This window comes from Saccostrea echinata, unplaced genomic scaffold (assembly GCF_033153115.1).
Source record: "Saccostrea echinata isolate AGI-Se365-2 ecotype Australia unplaced genomic scaffold, CSIRO_AGI_Sech_v1 ptg000001l, whole genome shotgun sequence".
Classification (NCBI taxonomy): domain Eukaryota; kingdom Metazoa; phylum Mollusca; class Bivalvia; order Ostreida; family Ostreidae; genus Saccostrea; species Saccostrea echinata.
Window position 1 is genome coordinate 15,230,754 of NW_026889750.1, and position 21,347 is coordinate 15,252,100.

General features: G+C 34.7%; 1 protein-coding gene across 1 annotated transcript in view; it reads right to left on the minus strand.

Moving 5' to 3' along the window:
• Window positions 1-20,043, minus strand: part of LOC133185588 (oxysterol-binding protein-related protein 1-like) — a 329,016-nt gene extending 308,973 nt beyond the window's left edge. The window contains exons 1-2 of the mRNA XM_061320895.1: window positions 19,687-20,043; window positions 18,785-18,870 (exon numbers count right to left, since the gene is read on the minus strand). Coding sequence (XP_061176879.1) covers window positions 18,785-18,870; window positions 19,687-19,873 — 273 coding nt within the window. The 5' untranslated portion in view covers window positions 19,874-20,043. The remainder of the gene's footprint in view (window positions 1-18,784; window positions 18,871-19,686) is intronic.
• Window positions 20,044-21,347: the final 1,304 nt, after the last annotated feature.

Consider the following 21,347-nt stretch of genomic DNA (forward strand, 5'->3'; position numbering starts at 1 on the left):
TCAATACAAAATCTAAGTGAACCATCTGATTTTCTGGCTAGTACTAAGTTTGAACAATAAGGACTCTTTGATTTTCTAATAGCATCAGCATCTAACATTTATTTGAGAGGATGTCTTACCTCCTCAAACATTGATGGTGGAATCCTTCTGTATGGTTCTTTAAAAGGAATATTATCTGTTAACTTAATCTCATGTTCAACTAGATCAGTTCTCCCTATGTCCTTGAAAGATGTAGAAAAGATGTGTTTCCACTTGTTAAGAAAATTATGACACTCTTCTGATTGCTCTGGGGTTAAGTTATTATGATTAACCTTTATACCTGCATCCACAAGATTAAATGTATTATGATCCTTAGAATCTAACAATGGTGAATCTAAAGTATCAACCACCTTTGCAGCACTTACATTACAAATGACAGATTTTGGTGCTATTTTAATTGGTTGTGCTGACATATTGCAAACACGAACAGGTACTCTACAAGTTTTGCCACTTTTCATTGTAACAACCCTTGGACATATCAAAAGACTACTATTTTGATTTGTATTAATTTGCTCTGTAATAGCAGTACTTACCTTGTCCATGGTCTTAACTAAACCAGAAATTGTTTTCACCTCGTATGGTGCTACTGTAATGGGATACTTATTTGTGCTTTTGACAGGCATATCACTATCAATGCTTAAATTTGTAAAAGCTAATTCCCATTCATCTGGAATAGTTGTTTCTATGCACTTAGAATATTCTTTACACAGTCTTATAATATTAGTACCAATAATTATTGGGACTTTACTACTGTATTCTGTTCCTTTCATAACTAAGACTGGTACTGTAGTGATCTGACACTGCTTATCTTTATTGAATCCTATTACTGTAAACTCCGCCTACACGTGATGATTGACTTACACTACACGTGCTTCAGTGACTTTATCTTAAATGCTTCTCTGGATGTTCAGTGGTTGCTTGTATACTGTTATATGTTAAACATGTGTTTACTTAGATAAAGATTATATAGACAAAGAATAACAGACTTCCTTATTTACAAAAAGGAATATAACATGGTGTCAGAAGTGACTGTGAACTTGTGAAAAAAAAAATACAAACATAGTGAATGTTTCATCTTTTGTTCGGTGGAGAGAAATTAACCATGGCAGAAGGTCATTTTAAGCAACCTCCGGAGATGGACTTCTCTCACGAAGGAAACTTGGCAGAAAAGTGGAAAAGATGGAAACAAACCATGAATCTATACATGGATGTTGCCCTCAGTGACAAGAATGAAAAAGAAAAATGCAAAGCTCTTTTATACGTAATTGGTCAAGAGGGAAGAGAAATATACAACACATTTGCATTTGATGCTGGTGATGTTGATAAACTGGATGTTTTGATAAAGAAATTTGAAGATTTCTGCATCCCAAAAACAAATATCACAGTTGCTAGACACAGATTCAACACTAGAGTACAAGGACCAAGTGAAAGCATTGACCAATACATAACAGAATTGAAACTCATTGCGAAAGACTGTGGCTTTGAAAACCTCGAGGATGGCCTAATAAGAGACAGAATTGTTTGTGGAGCATCTTCATCAAGAGTCAAAGAAAGACTTTTACGCGAGGACAACCTCAGTCTAGAGAAAGTGATGAGCTTGTGTCGAGCAGATGAGGAGTCCAGAAAACAAATCAAAACAATAAACGAGGAGGAAAAAGTCCATGCTCTCAAAAAGAAATTCGGGAAACAAAGAAACTCTGACAGCCGACAGAAGGGAAATCCAAACAAAATAAGTCAAGAAATGTTCAACTGTGGAAAATGCGGAAAGAAACACGAAAAACGAAATTGTCCAGCGTACGGGAAAACATGTTACAAGTGCAAGAAATCAAATCATTTTCAAAAATTTTGTAGATCGAAAGGATTCACAAAAAGGAAAGTGCATAATTTGCAAGAAGGATCAAGTGATTCTGAATGTGAGGATTACAATTACTTTGTTGGAGCGGTCAACAAGAAAACTGAAATATCTGACAATTCCTGTTTCACCAGTTACAAAGTTCAAGGTAAGACAATTAAGTTCAAAATTGACACTGGTTCCCAAGTCAATATTCTTCCAAATTCAATCTTCAAAAAGCTGAATGATGTCAAACTCATAAGAACAAAAACAACATTAACGAGCTACTCAGAAGACAAACTCAAGGTGTTAGGAAAATGTCAACTTCATTTACAAAACAAGAAACTTGAATTCTTTGTAACAGAAACAGACCAATTTCCACTGTTAGGATTCAAAGCCTCAAATGAATTGGGACTTATTCATGTCGTCATGACCGTTCAGTCCGAAATTGAAAATCCAATCAAAGTATTTCCAAAAGTATTTTCAGGCTTAGGATCTCTGAAAAAACCCTATCACATTAAACTGGACAAGTCTACGACTCCGGTCATTCATCCTCCAAGAAAGATACCCACAGCTTTACGTGATAGATTGAAAATGACTCTTGATGAAATGGAGGAAAAAGGTGTTATACGGAAAGTTGATGAACCAACAGACTGGGTAAACTCATTGGTGGTCATCGAAAAACCAAAGTCAAAGAAATTGAGAGTTTGCCTTGATCCAAGGTCCCTAAATCGTGGAATCAAAAGGGAACATTTTGAACTTCCTACTATAGAGGACATTACCACGCATGTCTGGAGCAAAATACATGAGCAAACTTGACTGCAATCATGGATATTGGCAGATCCCCTTAGACAGAGAGAGTCAACTTCTTACAACATTCAACTCTCCATTTGGTAGATACTGCTTTCTACGAATGCCATTTGGAATTAACTCAGCTCAGGAAGTATTTCAAAAACGTATTTCACAATTGTTTGAGGGACTTGAAGGCGTGGAGACTGACATAGATGACATTCTTGTTTGGGGGAAAACAAAAGAAGAACATGATGACAGACTGCGTGTAGTACTACGCAAATGTCAGGAGGTAGGACTTACACTAAATGCCGAAAAATGTAAATTCAGAATGAAGGAAATTACCTACATAGGACATTTACTCAGTGCAGATGGAGTGAGGCCAGACAAAGAAAAAATCAAAGCAATCACTGAAATGCCGTCACCTACAGACAAAAAAGGAGTTCAAAGATTACTTGGAACTGTAAATTACCTAGCAAAATTTGTACCTAATATGTCAGCTGTGACAGATCCAATCAGAAAACTATTAAAAGAGGAAAATGAATTCGTGTGGACGCATGAACAAAATTCGGCAATGGAGAAAATAAAACACATTTTGACGAGCGATCCTATTCTCAATTACTTTGTTGTGACAAAGCCAATTACAGTTAGCTGTGATGCATCAAACACTGGTTTGGGCGCAGTTCTCTTACAGGAAGGGAAACCGATAGCTTATGCATCAAGATCCTTATCAGATGCTGAAACCCGTTATGCCAACATTGAAAGAGAGCTGTTAGCAGTTCTATTTGGTTTAGAGAGATTTAACCAATACACATATGGCCGAGATGTTATGGTGGAGTCAGATCATAAACCACTGGAGTCAATTGTGAGAAAATCCTTGGGAGACTCACCACCAAGACTTCAAAGAATGCTATTAAGACTGCAAAAATACAATTTCACGCTAATCTACAAACCAGGGAGAGACTTAATGGTACCTGATATGCTGTCAAGAGCACCACTTAACAGATCTGATGGTCAGATAATTGAGGAAGAAATTAAATGTTTTGTAAACATGATAGTCCAAAACATGCCTGTTTCTCATGATCAAGCATCACAAATTAAACAGGAAACAGAAAATGATGAAACCATGAGAACATTGAAAAAGCTCATAAGAAATGGATGGCCAACAGAAAAAAGAGAAGTTCCGAAAAACTTGCAAATTTACTGGCAATACAGAAATGAACTCTCAGATGTTAATGGAATTATCCTGAAGGGAGAAAAAATTCTGATACCATCTCAAATGAGAAACCAAATGCTTAAGAAATTACATGAAAGTCACTTAGGTATCGAAAAAACAAAGAAGCTAGCGAGAGAATTCATATTTTGGCCTGGAATAAATGCACAAATAAACAATGTTGTATCAAAATGTAGCATTTGCCTTGAAAGCAGGAACTCGCACACAAAAGAACCAATGAAAATTTCAGAAATTCCAGACCTACCATGGAAAGCAGTAGGAACAGACTTATTCCAATGGAACAATAACAATTATTTAATTGTTGTTGATTATTACTCAAGATATTTTGAAATGGCAAAGCTTGAAAATACAAAAGCTACATGTGTCATCAATCATTTAAAATCCATTTTTGCAAGACATGGTATTCCTCAATTTGTAAGAAGTGACTGTGGTCCACAATACACATCATCAGAATTCAAAAAATTTGCAGAAGAGTGGGGATTCACACATCAGAAATCAAGTCCAAACTATCAACAGTCAAATGGTCTTGCAGAGAGATTCGTTCAGAGTGCAAAAAGCATGCTCAACAAAGCACACAAAGATGGCAAAGATCCATATCTAAGTATGCTTGCATACAGAAATACTCCAATTGAAGACATAGGATCACCGGCGCAACTTTTGATGAACCGAAGACTCAGATCTACAATTCCAGCAACAAACAAACAACTTCAACCTAAATGCGTAAATCTGAGAGTAACAAAAGAAAAAATCCAAAACTCGAAGCAAAAACAGAAGTTTTACTACGACAGAAACGCAAAACCATTTGACTGTCTGAGTTCAACTTGAAAAAGGAGGGAAATGGAATCCTGCTAAAGTCGTTAACAATCATGAAGTCGAACCTAATTCGTTTCACGTGAAGACAGCAGAAGGGGCAATATACCGACGAAACAGAAGACATATTATGAAAACCAATGAAGAATTCGATGACAAAGAAATCGAAATCGAACATGTAGACAATCCAGAAGTCGTATCAGATGAGAGGTGTCCTGGTGACAATGACAATGCAGATAACCGAGAGACAACTCCAGTCGTAAGAAGAAGTGGTAGGAATGTGAAACCACCAAAGAGACTGATAACTGAAATCTAAATAAATAATTAATCTGGGAAGTGTTTAAGGGACAGAATAATGCCCTTACCCAGAATGTTTAGGAAGACCAGGCAGTCCACCTGATCTTAATTTTATGTTATCTTGTATTACACTTGTATTACACTTGTGTTTAATTAACCAAGATCATTAAGCCAAAAATATTTGAAATTAATTGTCAATATTCACAATATTTTATTTTAGGTTATTATTTCGTTTAATAACTGGTCATTTGGTTAATTTTACATAAATGTATTTATCCTTATAATCTATGTTGTGTTGATAGTCATTTCTCAAATTGCTTTTATCTTTTTCTCTAACAATTGTTTATCAGAATTATAAACATTCATTAAGCTTTAGAAGGGGGTTGTAGTGATCTGACACTGCTTATCTTAATTGAATCCTATTACTGTAAACTCCGCCTACACGTGATGATTGACTTACACTACACGTGCTTCAGTGACTTTATCTTAAATGCTTCTCTGGATGTTCAGTGGTTGCTTGTATACTGTTATATGTTAAACATGTGTTTACTTAGATAAAGATTATAGACAAAGAATAACAGACTTCCTTATTTACAAAAAGGAATATAACAGGTATATAGAATGATTCTTTTGACAGAAAAGGTACTTGAAAATCTACTTCATCATAACCTGAATATGGCAAATTACTACCTTCTGCACTGAATACCTTCAACTCAAAATCTTCAATACTATGAAGTTCAGGTTTATGACTCAATGAATGGTAAAACTCTTCTGACATGCAAGTGACCACAGAACCTGTACAGTCCCCGCAACGTTATTCTTTACAATTCTATCGTGTCCTATCGTGCGTTTATCCTATCCTTTCGTGCGTGTATCCTATCGTATCGTGTGTGTATCCTATCGTATCGTGTTTTGCATTTTCAGGTTTTGCGTTTTCTATCATGTTTTGCGTTTATCATGTTTTGCGTTTATCGTGAAGATCGTTTATCAGGTTCTATCGTGTATCGTGTTTTGCGTTTAACGTGTACATTCAAAAAACTCTCGCTTTTTATCTTTACTATGGGAAGAAACTCCCGAGATACCCTGAGTTTATTTTTCGTTTTGTTAACTAAATTATGATTACTTCAACTGAGAAGGGAAAAGAAAGTTTTACATATATACCTTAGTTTTTCCGTCATTAAAAGAAATAAGTGTAGAAGGAAAAGAATAAAATAAATAAATAAATAAATAGATAAATAAATAAACAAAATGTTTTATAATGGTCAAGCAGAGAGCGTTAATCGCAATTTAAGCCCTATTTTCGGAAATGAAATAATCGATCCCTTGGTCTTTTTTTAATTTATCGAATTGTAGGAATATTTTTTTTCTTTTGTCAAAATTAGAATTATAATTTTCTTAAAATAGCCAGAGTCACTAGAGGAAGCTTTTCGGAAAGGTAGGATGTATGTGTACCAAAAAAAAAAATATAAGCACGGGTCTAATGTATCTTTTTTTTTTTAGTTGCGATATTCATTTTTTTTCCTGAGGCATTGTCTGATAAAATTGTTATGTGTTTATGCCTCTGATCTGCATGTATGCGCAATTATTTAAAGTTTTGATATCAAATGATTCATAAAGCATAAGACAACGATCATGATGACATTTACACTGACTTTTTGTACGTATCCTCAATTTTTGTATTTATTATTTTTTATCACTATTTATTTAACTAAATTCATTGATTTGTCTAAATAAAAAATACAAATTACAAAATAAATGATCAATAAATGAAAATGCTCTACCCAATTCATTATACCATGATATTTACTATTATATAGAAGTTTTTCATTTATATTTCTTACTGGCATTAGAAAATTTAGAAAAAAAAATATTTACAGGAAAAAAAATGATAAGTTCCAACAGCTTACCTATTTCCGCATGGAAATAAACTGGAAATATAGTGTATATCTGAGTGAAAAATCGAAGAGCTTTCCTTACCAGAAAACTGACACCTACATGTACTTCTCTAATCAGTACACTGTCTTCCTGTCTGGTCAAGACACCCCTCCCCATTTTCCCCCTAAAGGACACGGCCGTCTGTATTCACCGTCAACATACCTGGGCAGCTCTCGCATCTGGTGTCAAGTATTTACCTATCTTGAATACTGCCCGGTTCTAATGGAATGTATCTACTTATTTTTGGGATTCTGTTCATAACTTGCATGCACAACACTTAATAGAAAATTAAAGATTTTATTCGAAGAAAATAAGATCATTGTACAATTAATGGATTTTTAATACAGCTCTTATGGTACATGTACATAACTTACAGATCATCGGGTTTTCTGTGTAATACAATTAGAAATAATTCTCGGATGACTTTTTTTTTGATCGAAGAAAAGAGTGAAATAATTCTAACATTCTAAACTACGAAATTTATCTCTCATAATTTTTTTTCGGAATAAAAAGCAGGTGAAAATAAAACAAAAGAAATCGCCTGGTTCCGCCGTGATTTCCCAAGACGAATAAATACACCGGACTGTATTATTAATCGATTTCATTCCATACTTGACTTTATTTAAGAAGTCAATATTATTTGGTCGGATCTTGTTTTGTTCATTTTTTAATTGGTTATGCACCTTCAAACCCCCGCCCTGCGAATATCCCTCACATGGGATTAAGACTATCATAATTTACAAGGTTTTAATTATTTTCCGACTAAAACCTATATTAAATTTTTTTTAGTAACAGTTAACACAAAGTCGAATGGCAATAATTTATGATTATTTAGTCCGAAAAGTCGCATTTCACTTTGTTTATATTTATTTATATATTTTTGTGTTCTTATGTATTTTAAACAAAAAAGTATGCGATAATTCAATGTTCGTTAATTAATACGAGGTTTTAAGTATCTAAAATACAAAATTCCACATTTATGACAGCTTAGCATACAGTAGTTGTAGCAGATACAAATTCTGTTGACTGAAAATATTTATACACGTAACGCCGTATTTATACACGTAACACCGTTACACAAACAAAATGTAGGAAGTTGTTTCATTTTGGTTTATCCACACAGAAATGTTTGAGCGAGCAAACAAAAAGTCATGACATAATTTACATGTATTAATGAAGGGCGCTATTATATTGATTATATTGGCACTTTTTTTTGGGGGGGGGGGGGGGTAGTAGTTGATGATAGATCTATAACGACAATTTTATTAATTTTGTTATAGCTGATGTTTTTTACCCTTTCTTTTTTTCTATACTGTGATTTTTGGATACATCACAGACTTTTAGCATCAGACATTGAATACAAATATTTAATTCACTGCATAGATTTTTTCCGTGAAAAAACGCAGTATTTGTAGATAAATTTATTAGATACATATTTCTTGTATAAATAATAAATATATTTATTGAGTTTCATGAATTTATCGTACCTGTGAGAAACAACACTTATCTACGGAATTTTTGAGCAACCATTATCTTAAAATCTCTGTTATAAAACAATTCATAGTTCAACCTTAATGAGAATTTCGACATTTACACAAATAATCGGAAATTTCCACCATTAAGTAAAATAATCTAAAATAATTAAAGTCTACATTTATCTACAATCCGCTTAATTATTGTCAAAAAAAGAAAATAAATAAATAAATATACAGCTTATGTAAACTTACCATAGTGACCTCAAGTATTTTTTCATAATACTTTAAATATTTTTTATCATTTAGATTTGCAGCTTTGCCATTACTAAAATTAACATGTTGCAGTATATCAAACAAAAGAATCTATTCGTTTTGTCAGAAAACGTTCCGCATTTTGAAACAATCCTATCAGGTTTTGCGTTTATCCTATGGTGAAGATTGTTTATCAGGTCTATCGTGTTTTGCGTTTATCGTATTTTGCGTTTATCGTGTTTTGCATTTATCGTGTTTTTCGTTTATCCTATCGTGCGTGTATCCTGTCCTATCGTGCGTGTATCCTATCGTATCGTGCGTTTATCCTATCGTATCGTGCTTGTATCCTATCGTATCGTGTATCCTGTAAAGAATAACGTTGCGGGTACTGTATCTATCAAAGCTTCTGTCTCAACACCATTAATAATGATTTTACTTTCGTTTGAATGACCCACCTTCTTGACAACAAATTTTGTTTAGGGCTCTTATTTACAGATTCCTCCCCCATTTGCCCTTTAATAGAAGAGGTTACTAGTTTGTTGAATTGTTACTCTTTTGAGGCACTTGATTGTTTGACCAAGTTCGGTTGTTCTCATTTAGATTGAAATGACCTTGACCCCGAAATTGACCTCGTCCGCAAACATAGCCTCTACTAGAATTTCCACGAAAACCAAATCCTCTTGCTCTACTTCTACCAATAAAATTAGGACTTTGTTGGTTTGACATTTTTTCCAACTGATTAACTTTATTGCTTAATTGCTGAAAACTTTGAGAGTTATTGTCAATTTTGCTCTCTAACCTTTGCATTGTTGATGTCAATTTCTGAAGTTCCTTTTGTAAGTCTGTTGTTTCTGCTCTCTCAGCCTGTTGGAATACTTTCTGTGTCTTTCTCACAGGAGTTGATAATTCTTCCTGGTGTACTTTTCTAATTTCCCTAAGAAGATGTTCAAAGTTTTTAATTGAATCAAACCAGTCCAAAATTTACTTCTAAGCATAGCATCTTTTGCAACGGCATCTATATGGCCAAATTTTATAGCTTTGGATAAAGTATCCTCTAATCTAGAAGCATACACTACAAGTGATTCTCCCTCTTTTTGCATATCATTATAAAAAGATTGCATAAGAGTTTCCCCTGAAGCAACATTTCCAAAAAATCCATCAAGTTTGGTTAGAATATCTTTTAGAGAAGCATTTTCTCCAATAGAAACTAACATTGATCGGGCAAGCCCTTTTAATGAGTTTCTTACAGACTGGAGCAAAATGTGCTCAGGGTACTGGCCTGAATTTTGAATACACTTGACCTCAAAATTCCATACTTCATATTGACCTCACCTTGTTTAGGATCATCAGCACCACTAAATGTTGGTAATTTTGGAAAGTTGTATTGGGTACTGATTGTACATGTAGGGGTAGAAGGGACATCTGGTGTTTTGGGGAAGTCAAAATTTAATGGTTTACTATTTAAGAGTCTTGCCATTGGTGACATATTTGGTTTACCCAAAGGGGTACTAGTGTTGCTTTGCTTTAAACTAGCATTTACTAAAACGTCATATTCCTCTTTAGTTAACACTCTGTAGTTGGGGTCTTTCTGTACCTCAGAAATATGATGCTGTATAGAGATTGCATCAGCATCCTCACCTGTTCCTGCCATGTCTGATGGTATCTTTTGTTCTTTCTTACCTGCTTCTGCCATTTTGTAAAATAATGACAGTATCATATGTAATAGTAAATTTACAACTTGTTAGGTATAAAAGTATGATTGGGTCAATCCCTACCAATACAAACCCAACAGTGTAATACTATGTACATGAATAAATCTATGATACAGTGTATTGAGTAACAGGTATGATTTCTGTGATTGGGTCAGTCCCTGCCAACAGATACCTGTTCCCAGATGAACAGTAATGTATCAATAACACTGTATATATTAAGACATTTAAGAACAGTGTACAAAAATGTTCTCTATAAGTCTTTTTAACCACGCTCTGGCGAACATTGGACCGAGACGAACTCCATCCAAATACAATTGAAAATTAAATGAAACTCTTTGAGATTTTCCTTTATCTTTTCTGTACTTCAAAATATCGAGTTTAAGTCTGGGACTATAGACAGATAATTTATTGTTTACATTCCTAATATTAAAATTTATGGAATCTATAATTTCGATCAAAACTTTGTCCTGATCATGAAAACTATCAGGATCAATATGTCCTCTACTTTTATTCCATTCTACTATAGAATATGGAGGAATTTCCACAAATATGAGTTTGACTCTCTTAAACTCTTTGACAATTGAATGAAAACTATCTATATGGTGAACAACATTCTCCACAATAGACTGTGAGTCATCGGAAACTAAAGAAATAAACTTACCAGATTTACTAGTGATATCACATGTTCCAAGCCAAACATACAACGTCAAATGGCCGTAGTCGTCCAAAAGAGCACGTAAATTGTAATTTAACCAAGGATAAAAATCCGTAAATCGAGCACCAGGTCTACATTCAAAATGCAAGAATAAATGATATTGTTTTAAAAGATCTAGATGTTTTTTCAGGTAGTTACCCAAACCTGTACTAACTAATACAGGTTGACTAACTAATTTCTTCTTTTTTACTGGTCTATCTAAATATTTCTGTAACTTACTATTACTCATTAAATATCAAAGCTAATTACAGTAAATTAAACTCTTAAAACAACAAATTATAAACTAAATACAAAAGAAAGTTTTGGTTCAAATCTGTTGATTTCTGGTAATCTGTAATAAAGAAAATAGTAATTAATATTTCTTTGTAACTGCTGTACACCTTATCCTGTAATCTGAAATAACAGAACGAAGTAATGTAGATCGTGTATCAGCTAGTCGTAAGAGTGTAAGTCTAAGCTCTATTATGACTACACTGTACAATTTAAATTTAGTCAAATATTAGCACTGTTAATTTCATAATAATGATGAATGAAATGAATGATCTAAATGATGACTGAAACTGTCACAATCTAACACGCACCTGTTCACTCGAATTTCCTCTGCTCAGAAAAATAAGAGAATGTTAATAGAGTGCAATAAAAATGTTAGCGCATGCCGACATGTTAACTTGTCATTAATTTAACTGTAATGCCACTTGACTGTGTACTAAATTTAAACTGAATGAAGTTATTTAAGTTTTACACTCTTTTACACGCACACACTTCACACACGTGTATACATGAAAATAAACAATGACGGAAATATATGATATTAAACAAATGAATTGAAAATTAACAGTCAATAAAATAAATATATAGAGAAAGTCACAGTCCCAGGAACATGAATCCTGGATGGCATGCGAAACGTCTAGATGGGAAACGCATTCCAGCGGTGCAGGCCTATCGGTGTATATATAGTAAGAGCTGTAAAAGTCACGCACGATGAATGAAGTATTGAATGGTTTGGTGATCAGTGTTCAGTTCTGCTCGAGCGGGTCCAATCCAATATAACAGATGAACAGATGAAGACAAAGTTGAATTGAGTATTAAATAACAGCAATCAAAGGAACATTTTTAAAATGAACAAATGAAGAACTCCAACGATGATATAAATACGAATCACCCTTTAGACTTTATAAAAAAATGAAAATTCCAGCGTAGAAAATATTAATCACGTTGGGCGCAATTGTCACAGCCTTATAAATGTGGTAAAATACAACACAACACGGCTGCTGGGTTCGATGTTTATATATAATATATAATCTACGATTATGGAATTTATAACATAGAAGGAAGGGTGACCGTAATTCCTAGACAAAGTTCACAATTATTATGAGATAAAGTTGTGTTGGGGAGAGAGAGCGTCTTCTCTCCCCAAAGTCTTAGGTTGGAGTGCTTGAGAATTAGTATTGGCGCGAATGCGCAGGGGACAGAATAAAACCAGTTTGACCACTCACACACCCGTACTCTCACTGACCACTCACCCGTATAAATGAATGAATGAATGAATAAGGCAATGAATGAACGTAGTAAATTCCGTAGAGAGAACGGAATTCACTAGTTACTATAATAATATAATGCCTTAGACAAATGTATGAATATGATATGAATGATAATTAGTAATATTAATCAATTAATTATAATTCACCCTGTGACACACCAATCACTCTTGAAGCTTGAAGAGCAAGACCTGAAAGACATACACTCCTTCACATACTCTAAAATCACATATTTTCATGGGGTTTAATTTTTGTGGTTTGAGGAAAAAATATTGGTTTGTGTGGATTTGATTTCATGGATAAAGAGGTTCTTAGTTGATATTTATTTGGAAATTTACATTTCGTGGAGGACAAGAATTCATGGGTTTCTTCATGCCACAAAAACAACAAAAATTAATTCCCCAGGAAAATGCGTGATTTTACAGTACCTAGGCAGCATTGTCTCAGCCACTGGTAGAACAGATAAAGACATTTATACAAGGATTAAGGCAAGACATGCCTTCATCACCCTCAAACCTGTGTGGAGATAACCAGCACTGTCCACAAGCAACATGCTCCATATCTACAGCAGTAACATGAAGTCTGTGCTAATCTATGGATTAGAAACATGGAACGTCACCAACACCACCTCCAACAAACTGCAAACCTTCACAAACAGATGTCTGTGCCACATAATAAACATCAGATGGCCAGAAAAGATAAGTAACAAGGACCTGTGGCAACAAAGACCCAATCCCTCAGCAAATAACCCATGGGAAGTGGATTGGGCACACCCTCAGAAAATCTTCAGAAGATAATACATGCCACGTGCTCGAGGAGAACCCCTAGGGCAAACATAGGGTCGGGCGTCCAAGGACAACTTGTCAAAGGTCTTGTGAAGAGGAAATCATATAGTGTGTACGGAGCTGGGAGCAACTGAAAAAGGCTGCCCAAGAAGTGCATTGGAGGACTGTTGCCAAGGCCCCATGTTCCTCCTAAAACAAAGAGGAACCATGATGATTTCGAACCCTTGGAAATCTCAAAGTTTTTCCATGATCCCATTGAGTTTGAGTTAATGAGGTTTGACTGCATGACTTATCAAAGCTTTGCTGTTTTTGAGAAGATTTTTTCCTGACCAATATATGTCAAACTTTGATCTCATATTGTGATTCCACCCTAGTCCTATAACGTGTAGGGGGGACGGGTCAGATCCAAACCGGTCTCTTCACTACACTAGGGATCGGGTCTGCAAAGAATCAGACCTTAGGGATAATAAGAACTACTCTGATGTGCACTGCCCAAATATACAGATATGCACAATGTATTTACAGAATAATATAGATAACATATTTACAGAACATGTCATGAATATACTTAAGCCAAATCAAGGAAGATTCCGGGCGAAGACAAAAACCAATGCTCTACAGCACAAACAACTAAATCACAAAACACTCAAGACACAGAGTTTCACACTTTACAAGCACAGTAAAGCGACAGTCATAACTACATTATGACAAAGATTCAACAAACACCCTCATAGGTGTCACAGGTGGTGAAAAATCAAGTCTCAACCGGGACTCGAACCCAGGGCCCTTGGCGTACCGTGCCAGTGCTCTAACCACTGAGCTATTGAGACCCGAAATATTGACTGACTCTCACGCACCTGTGAACCCGGTGACATAGGTAATGAAACGACAAACATTAGGACAACAGTCCAACAACTCTGTGGTCTTCTTATACCTTCACTACTAAACAAATATATAAACTACACTTCCCCAATCTTCCTAACCAAAATACTAATGCACACCGATCTACATCCAACCAAATGAACTACGTCTATCTATCTACAGACCTCCTTTGTTCTCCCTGAAACCGCGTGCTCCACACTCCCGGCATCTCATTAGACCCCCAGGTGTTACATGCCCCCTCGGGATAAAAATAGATAAACTGTCCACGCATATTTTGTTGTACACAAGGTAGCAAATGCTATAATATTCACTAACAACGCAATATTCAATTCTCAAGTATACTGAAAGGTTAATGCGCTAATTAGATTATCAAACTGATGCTAAAAATTTGCTACAATAAGACAGTCAGAGAACTGAAGTCAAAAACCAGGAACAGGTTAATTTACAAAATAATTTAACATAACTTTAGACTTTTCATGGTCGATATTCCGAATTCCGGAATACATCCGCGACAGTCCCGGGGGTTATTATTTAAATAAACTTAAATCTACACTGCCTGAAGATGTTTTCTAAAAAATGTGACAAATTATGGCTTTGATGTTTTTGAGAGTGAAGAAGATTTTTAAAGAATTTTTCCTGTATATTCCTACATCAAAATTTGATTTCCTATTGTAACCTGCAATAGCCCCAGGGGTCATAATGTGAACAAACTTGATCCTACAGTTGATGAGGATGCTTCCATATCAATATGACCAATCACAGCTCTGCTAAACCTTGAGGAGAAAACTTATAAAGATTTTTTCCCTATCACCTGTTGTGGCAGGCCCTAGCCCCTGAGGTCATGATTTGAAGAAATTTGAATCAACACTATGTTATGGAACTTCCACATAAGTTTCATCTTTTCTGGCCAAGTGGTTTCTGAGAAGATTTTTGAATGACACCATCCAATTTTCCCTACATCTTAATTTATCTCCCCTTGAGTGGGTGGCCTTTCCTTTGCACAAACTTGAACCCCCTTCAGCCAAGGATGTTTTGTGGCAAGTTTTATTAAAATTGGGCGTATAATTCTGGAGAATGAGTTAAGAAGAGGCCCATGGGCCACACTGCTCACCTGAGCACTTTAGCTAGGAAAAAGCAGAAATCAGTTCAGTACTGAAAAGTTTAAATATAAAAGTGGTTTGGGGGGGGGGGGGGGGGGAGGAGTTATGATTTGAACAACTTGAATCTACACCACCTTAGAATGCTTTTGAATAAATATGACTAATAATGGCTTAGCTCTTCTTAAGAGAAAAAATTTATTGATGTGTCCTTTATATAACTATGACCCCCTGTTATGGCCCCTCTATACTCCTTGGGGGTCATGATTTGAACAAACTTGAATCTACACTACCTGAGGATGTTTTCATATAAATATGACAAATCATGACTTTGCTGTTCTTGAGAAGAAGATTTTTAAAGATTTTCCCTATGTATTTCGATGTAAAAAACATTGATCGCCCACTGTGGCCCCTCCCTACCCCCGGAGGTCATGATTTGAACAAACTTGAATCTACTCTACCTGGTGATGCTTCCATATCAGGCATGGATCCATGAATTTTTTCCAGGGGGGTTCACCCCAGTCAAAAAAAATATCCATCCAAAATTTTCTTGAACAGCAAAAAAAAAAAACCTAAATTCCCTTCCCAAACGTAACCCAGAAAACTTCTTGACGAACAAAAAAAAATGTTAAAGTGGTAAAATCAACTTCCCAAATGTGAAAAACACCTATTTTGTGGTGGTGATGGTGGGGTCCACATTTTCTAAGGGGAACCCTCCCCCCCATATCCGCGCATGCATATAAATATGACCATTCATGGATTTGCTTTTCTTGAGAAGAAGATTTTTTTAAAGATTTTCCCTATATATTCCTATGTAAAAGAATTCTAAAAGAATTGAAAACTTTTATAAAATGAAATACCCAATACGACTTGTGAATGATGGTATAAAAAAGGCTAAATTATATGACAGAGCACAATTACTTAAGACATGTGACCACCAAGAAGAAAAACAAATCATCTCTTTTGTTTATAGCCATCATCCACAAAATCAAGACTTAACTCTTGGAACTAAACTGATCAAAAGGATGTGGTGGAAATGGGGGATTGATTGATTATTTACTTCAGTATAATTTATCTGCTATGACCAGTTTTGAGAGTTTTTAGGTTTCTCTTGTAGCCAGAATTATCAACCACTTAAACATCAAGAGTCACCTTTTCTAGCCCAGTGGATCTTGAATAGAAGATTAAGATTTTTAAATGACCACACCTATTTTTGCCTTTTTTTCATTATTTCCCCTTCAAAGGGGAAAGACAAACAGGCAGATGCTGGACAATGGGTGATCAGAAAAGCTTACTTGAGCTTATAGTTGCTTATAGTTCAGGTGAGCTACCAGGCCCATAGCAATGGTTTCAAAAGTGGGGGAGGGGGGGGCAACTTTCCCCAAAAAATTTGACAAGCAAAAAAATAAAATGTAAAAGACACCTAATTACTTGTCCAAATACTGGAGTTTGCCTGTACTCTACCTTACAGCAACAAAAAAGAAAGGGGGGACCAGCATCTAAAGGAAGATTTACTATAGCAAAATACTCTACTCAAAAAAGTTGGGGGCCAGGCTACAAAATAAATTTTTACTATCCTGTATGTGTTAATTGCCTATGGCAATTAATATGACTTAATTGTCTTATTTTCTTCACTTAAGGTGGAACATCCATCTGATAATAAAGACAACTGCTGAAGAAAAAATTCTAAGTTAGTCTTACCAGAGTTTAATACTGGAGACCATTATATAGTCAATTCATTCAAAACCAATATAACAAGCAAACATTGACTTTTATTTTTTTTTTGCCAATATTTTTGACATTTATTAATAACATTTGACCAAAAACATTTGCACCGACTTCTTTTAACTGTTACAGTTTGGAATCTTTCTACTCTTTATAGGCAATATAAAAATAACGGTTATTTATTGTGTACCATATGTATAGTTTTGTCACGCTTATAAGTGTTACAATTTTTTCGAAAACAAAATATTTCAAATACAGACTACTCTTGATGATGTATGCATTTTGTACAAGCACAGATAGCAATTTGATGTTCCAACTTAATTATGATCATTATGATAATACGTTCTCTTTCCACTATGGAAGAGTTATACTTCTTAGTGCGCTCTTTTGTGAAAAAGTCGGAAAATGTACAAATCTCGCGGGATTTCTGGGACAAATGTAACATAAACATGTAAACAATATGTTGGATGTCGATGACCAAATCCTAAGAAAATGCAAATGAAATATTTTATTGTTGTGAACTTTATATACATCAAGAGTAGGAATGACAACGATATCAATTTATATCTATTGTTGATCGTTTGTATCTATTTATCGTATGGTACATCTAAATACACTACACATGACTCGGAAATGTCGTATTTTTTAATATGTTGACGGTGCGACCGTCGGGGCGAGCGCATTGTTCACTTCATTTTAAGATCCGCCTCTTCCAACCGCACGAGACATTTGGAACGTCTAGACTGTGACGTCACATGACGTCGTATGTTAGCTGCATTTCCATAAACAAAGTTTAAAGAGTGCAAATATTTTAATGCATACAATAGCCATTAAATTAAGGTGAGCTTATTTTTTGTGAAATTTTAGTTGTTGTCACCACGTGAACAAAGTTAGCAGCGAGAACAAGAAGTGATGCATTGTGGGTCCAGAATTTCTGCGAACAAAAATTCTATTGAATGAATGTGCAGTAGTCCGAATTTTCTCTTCGCCCAGGCGTTGTCGTTAGAGCTCGCAGTGACGAGCGGCGCTTCGCACCGCTCGCTGCGCTCGCTATTAATGGATGATAAATTTAGGATTCTCGCTCTCTTACATATGTCTTTTAGTTCTTATATTCTTTAACTGGAATGACAAATACATTTAACATTTAAAATTGGATTGAGATTGGCATGTTTTGTATTATCCGCAACACCATGCTGGTCCCAGTCAGACGACCAAACGCGCCTCTAATTTTGAAGAGTTCACTAATGGAAATAGAACGTATTGATAAATTATTGCCCTTTCTATTCACTAGCTGTGTCAAATTTTCCTCATATTAGACATTAAATCTATTTCTGAAAAAAAAAAATCATGTCATACTTCATACTCATTTCAATTTGAATCTAATGATATTGCTGTTGATAAAAATCAATGTTGGGGAAATCAAAATAAAATGTGAAATTTAGAGCAGAGAGTTATTACAATGTACTCCTTAAATTAATGGTAGAAAATAAATTTAAAGGAATGAATTTAAAAGTAACTGAACTCATTATTATACTTGTATAAGCTGAGCTGGAACAGCATGCTCTTTGTGGTTTATAAACTGCCCTTACCCTGCTTATACCGTTATAACTTGGGTTTGTTAATTAATTCCTTATATATATGATTAATTAGATTAAATGTTATGCCTACCTCCAATAAAATCTTCACCACATCCTTATGACCAAAGTAAGCAGCAAGATGAAGAGAGGTCCAACCCCTGTTAAACTTCTGATTGCCTAAAATTCATTGGAAATTAATTAACATGTGCAATGAAAAAGCAAAAATTATGGGGTCCCCTAAAGATTTGAATCCCAGACCCTAGGCTAAAGCTTTAAATGGTCATTTTGAAATAAAGTCCATGAAACAATATGTTACTAAGACGGAATTTTAAAGTTCAATCATTGCCCTTATTTTTTACAGACAAAATTATTGGGAAAATCAGAAATCAACCGCAATTACAAGTTTCTTTGTAAACTGTAGACTATGCCTGAACTTAATTTTGATTGCCAATTGGTAGAGTTTCCTTAATTAAATAATCAACTTACATATTAATCAAATAAAAGTTTCCTTAATTAAATAATTAACTTAGATATTAATCAATTAAAAATTGTCTCCTCTCTTTTTTTTATATAAGATATAGTTGTTATCTTAAACAACAAACCCAAAACAATTATAGCATAATACAATTATAATACAATTAACGGAATAGCATTGGTTTTTTTAATTCATATCTGACAAAAAAAATTTTCCTACCTACCAACCCAATCATTAATGGACTTGGTCGGCAACGCCAAACCAACAATTTTTTAACGTTGGCCTTGATATACATCCCTGCTTTCCATTAAAAATACCAAACAACCACTTATAAACTTGTTAAATTTGATAACTTTGATAAACAGTTTTGAAAGGGCCATTTTGAAATTTTTTATCAATTTACTTTTTTTTTAAAATTGTTGTAATGTTAAAACAAGTTTACTGATTGAAAAAAAAAGAAAATTACTCATTCTTAAATATTCAAGCCTAATAATTCACTAAGCTTAATTTGAACAAACCTTTACAGTTAACATCAAGACTTATCTCCCCACGTTTGGATTTGCTGATCAAATCCTTGACCACTTCTACTTGGCCGTTCCTGGCAGCAGTCAGGAGTCGGTCATTGGCACTAACTGTCTCCTCATCCTCGCTACTCTCTGTGGCACTTTTGAAATTGTCCTGATCTGACACCAAACTCACGTCCATTTCGGACAGGTATTAATTTCTTACAACTCTTGATGTTACTGTCATTGACCTGTTGACAGCTGATTGAAAGACGTCATGTGACCAAGTTGAATATATGGAAGCTGACAGTGAAACACACATAAATATCAACTGAGCAGGTAAAAAAAAAGAAAATTGAATATAATTAAATCTGACACAAAGGGATTAAAAAGCCTTGTTTCATTAATTTCGGTAACATCCGAGCACAAAGCGAAAGGGGTGTAACTCCAAAAGGAACATGCCTACTTTCACTTTCAAATATGGTTAGTTCGTATCACTAATTTTCCTGTGAGGATGAACATTTAACTATTATTCATGAAAACTTCAAACGATTCTTATAGATGAAATTGATTTTAATTTCTATTTTCATCAAAAATTCTAATCACAGACAGGGACTTATATAACATTATAACATGTTATTTTGTTATTAAGAACCCTCTATACACTGCACACTAGAGAGTTCTGATTTTGTGGTATTTTTATGCAGATAGAGTGATTTGCCCTTTGATCAAGAATTAAATAAATTGAAATGTACAGTTTATTACTTAATTTGCGATCAAATCAAGCATTCATAACACTTTAATAGGCCAAAATGAATAGGCCAAGATAGAACACTTCATGTGCAGGTAAATTTTGCCCACTTAAGTAAACAACAGTGATTTATGCTCATCAGTACTTCATTTTCTTTGAACATTTTTCTTGGGGGTAAATGCAAGGCACCCTATGCTGAAAATTTATTTAAACAATATTTTATTCACAGATGTAAGAGTGAATAGGATTGGGCAGCAGGCTCAGCCTATTTTAGCCCTCTCCCTACATCAAGGTCAAGGCAAATACATAGTAAATTAATTATTAAAGCAAAAGTAAGAATGTACAAAAGAAGAAAGCAAAAACAAAAATGAACAAAGTTACAGAAGACAAAAGGAGAAAAATTACAAAAGGAAAGAAAAAAAAATAAGCAAGAGTACAAAGTAGTACCGGTTTGAAAATATTGAAAATATTACAATATACTATTCTCTATTGAGAAGTTGATGGCTCGTTTTAATACTCCCCCTCAATGATGGGGAGTATTAAAACGAGCCATCAACTTCTCAATAGAGAATATACAATATACCACATATGTATATGACAGTGTTTATACGAGAGGGGCATTTCAAAAGTTCTGGCAACTGGTGTGCGGTAAATTAATGAGCGTCATTATCATAAATTAAATTATATCAATCCCTCAAAATAGTCTCCCTTGACCTGGACACACTTTTTCAGTCTTGAAATCCACGTGGAAAATGCTGCCCTATAGTCCTCTTTCGGTATACGCTTCATACACTGGAATACGGCACTTCCGACTGCATGACGACTTTCAAATCGCCGTCCTCGGAGGGCTTCTTTGATAACGGCATTCAACCAAAAATCGCATGGAGCTAGGTCAGGACTGTAGGGTGGATGTGGTAAAACGGCA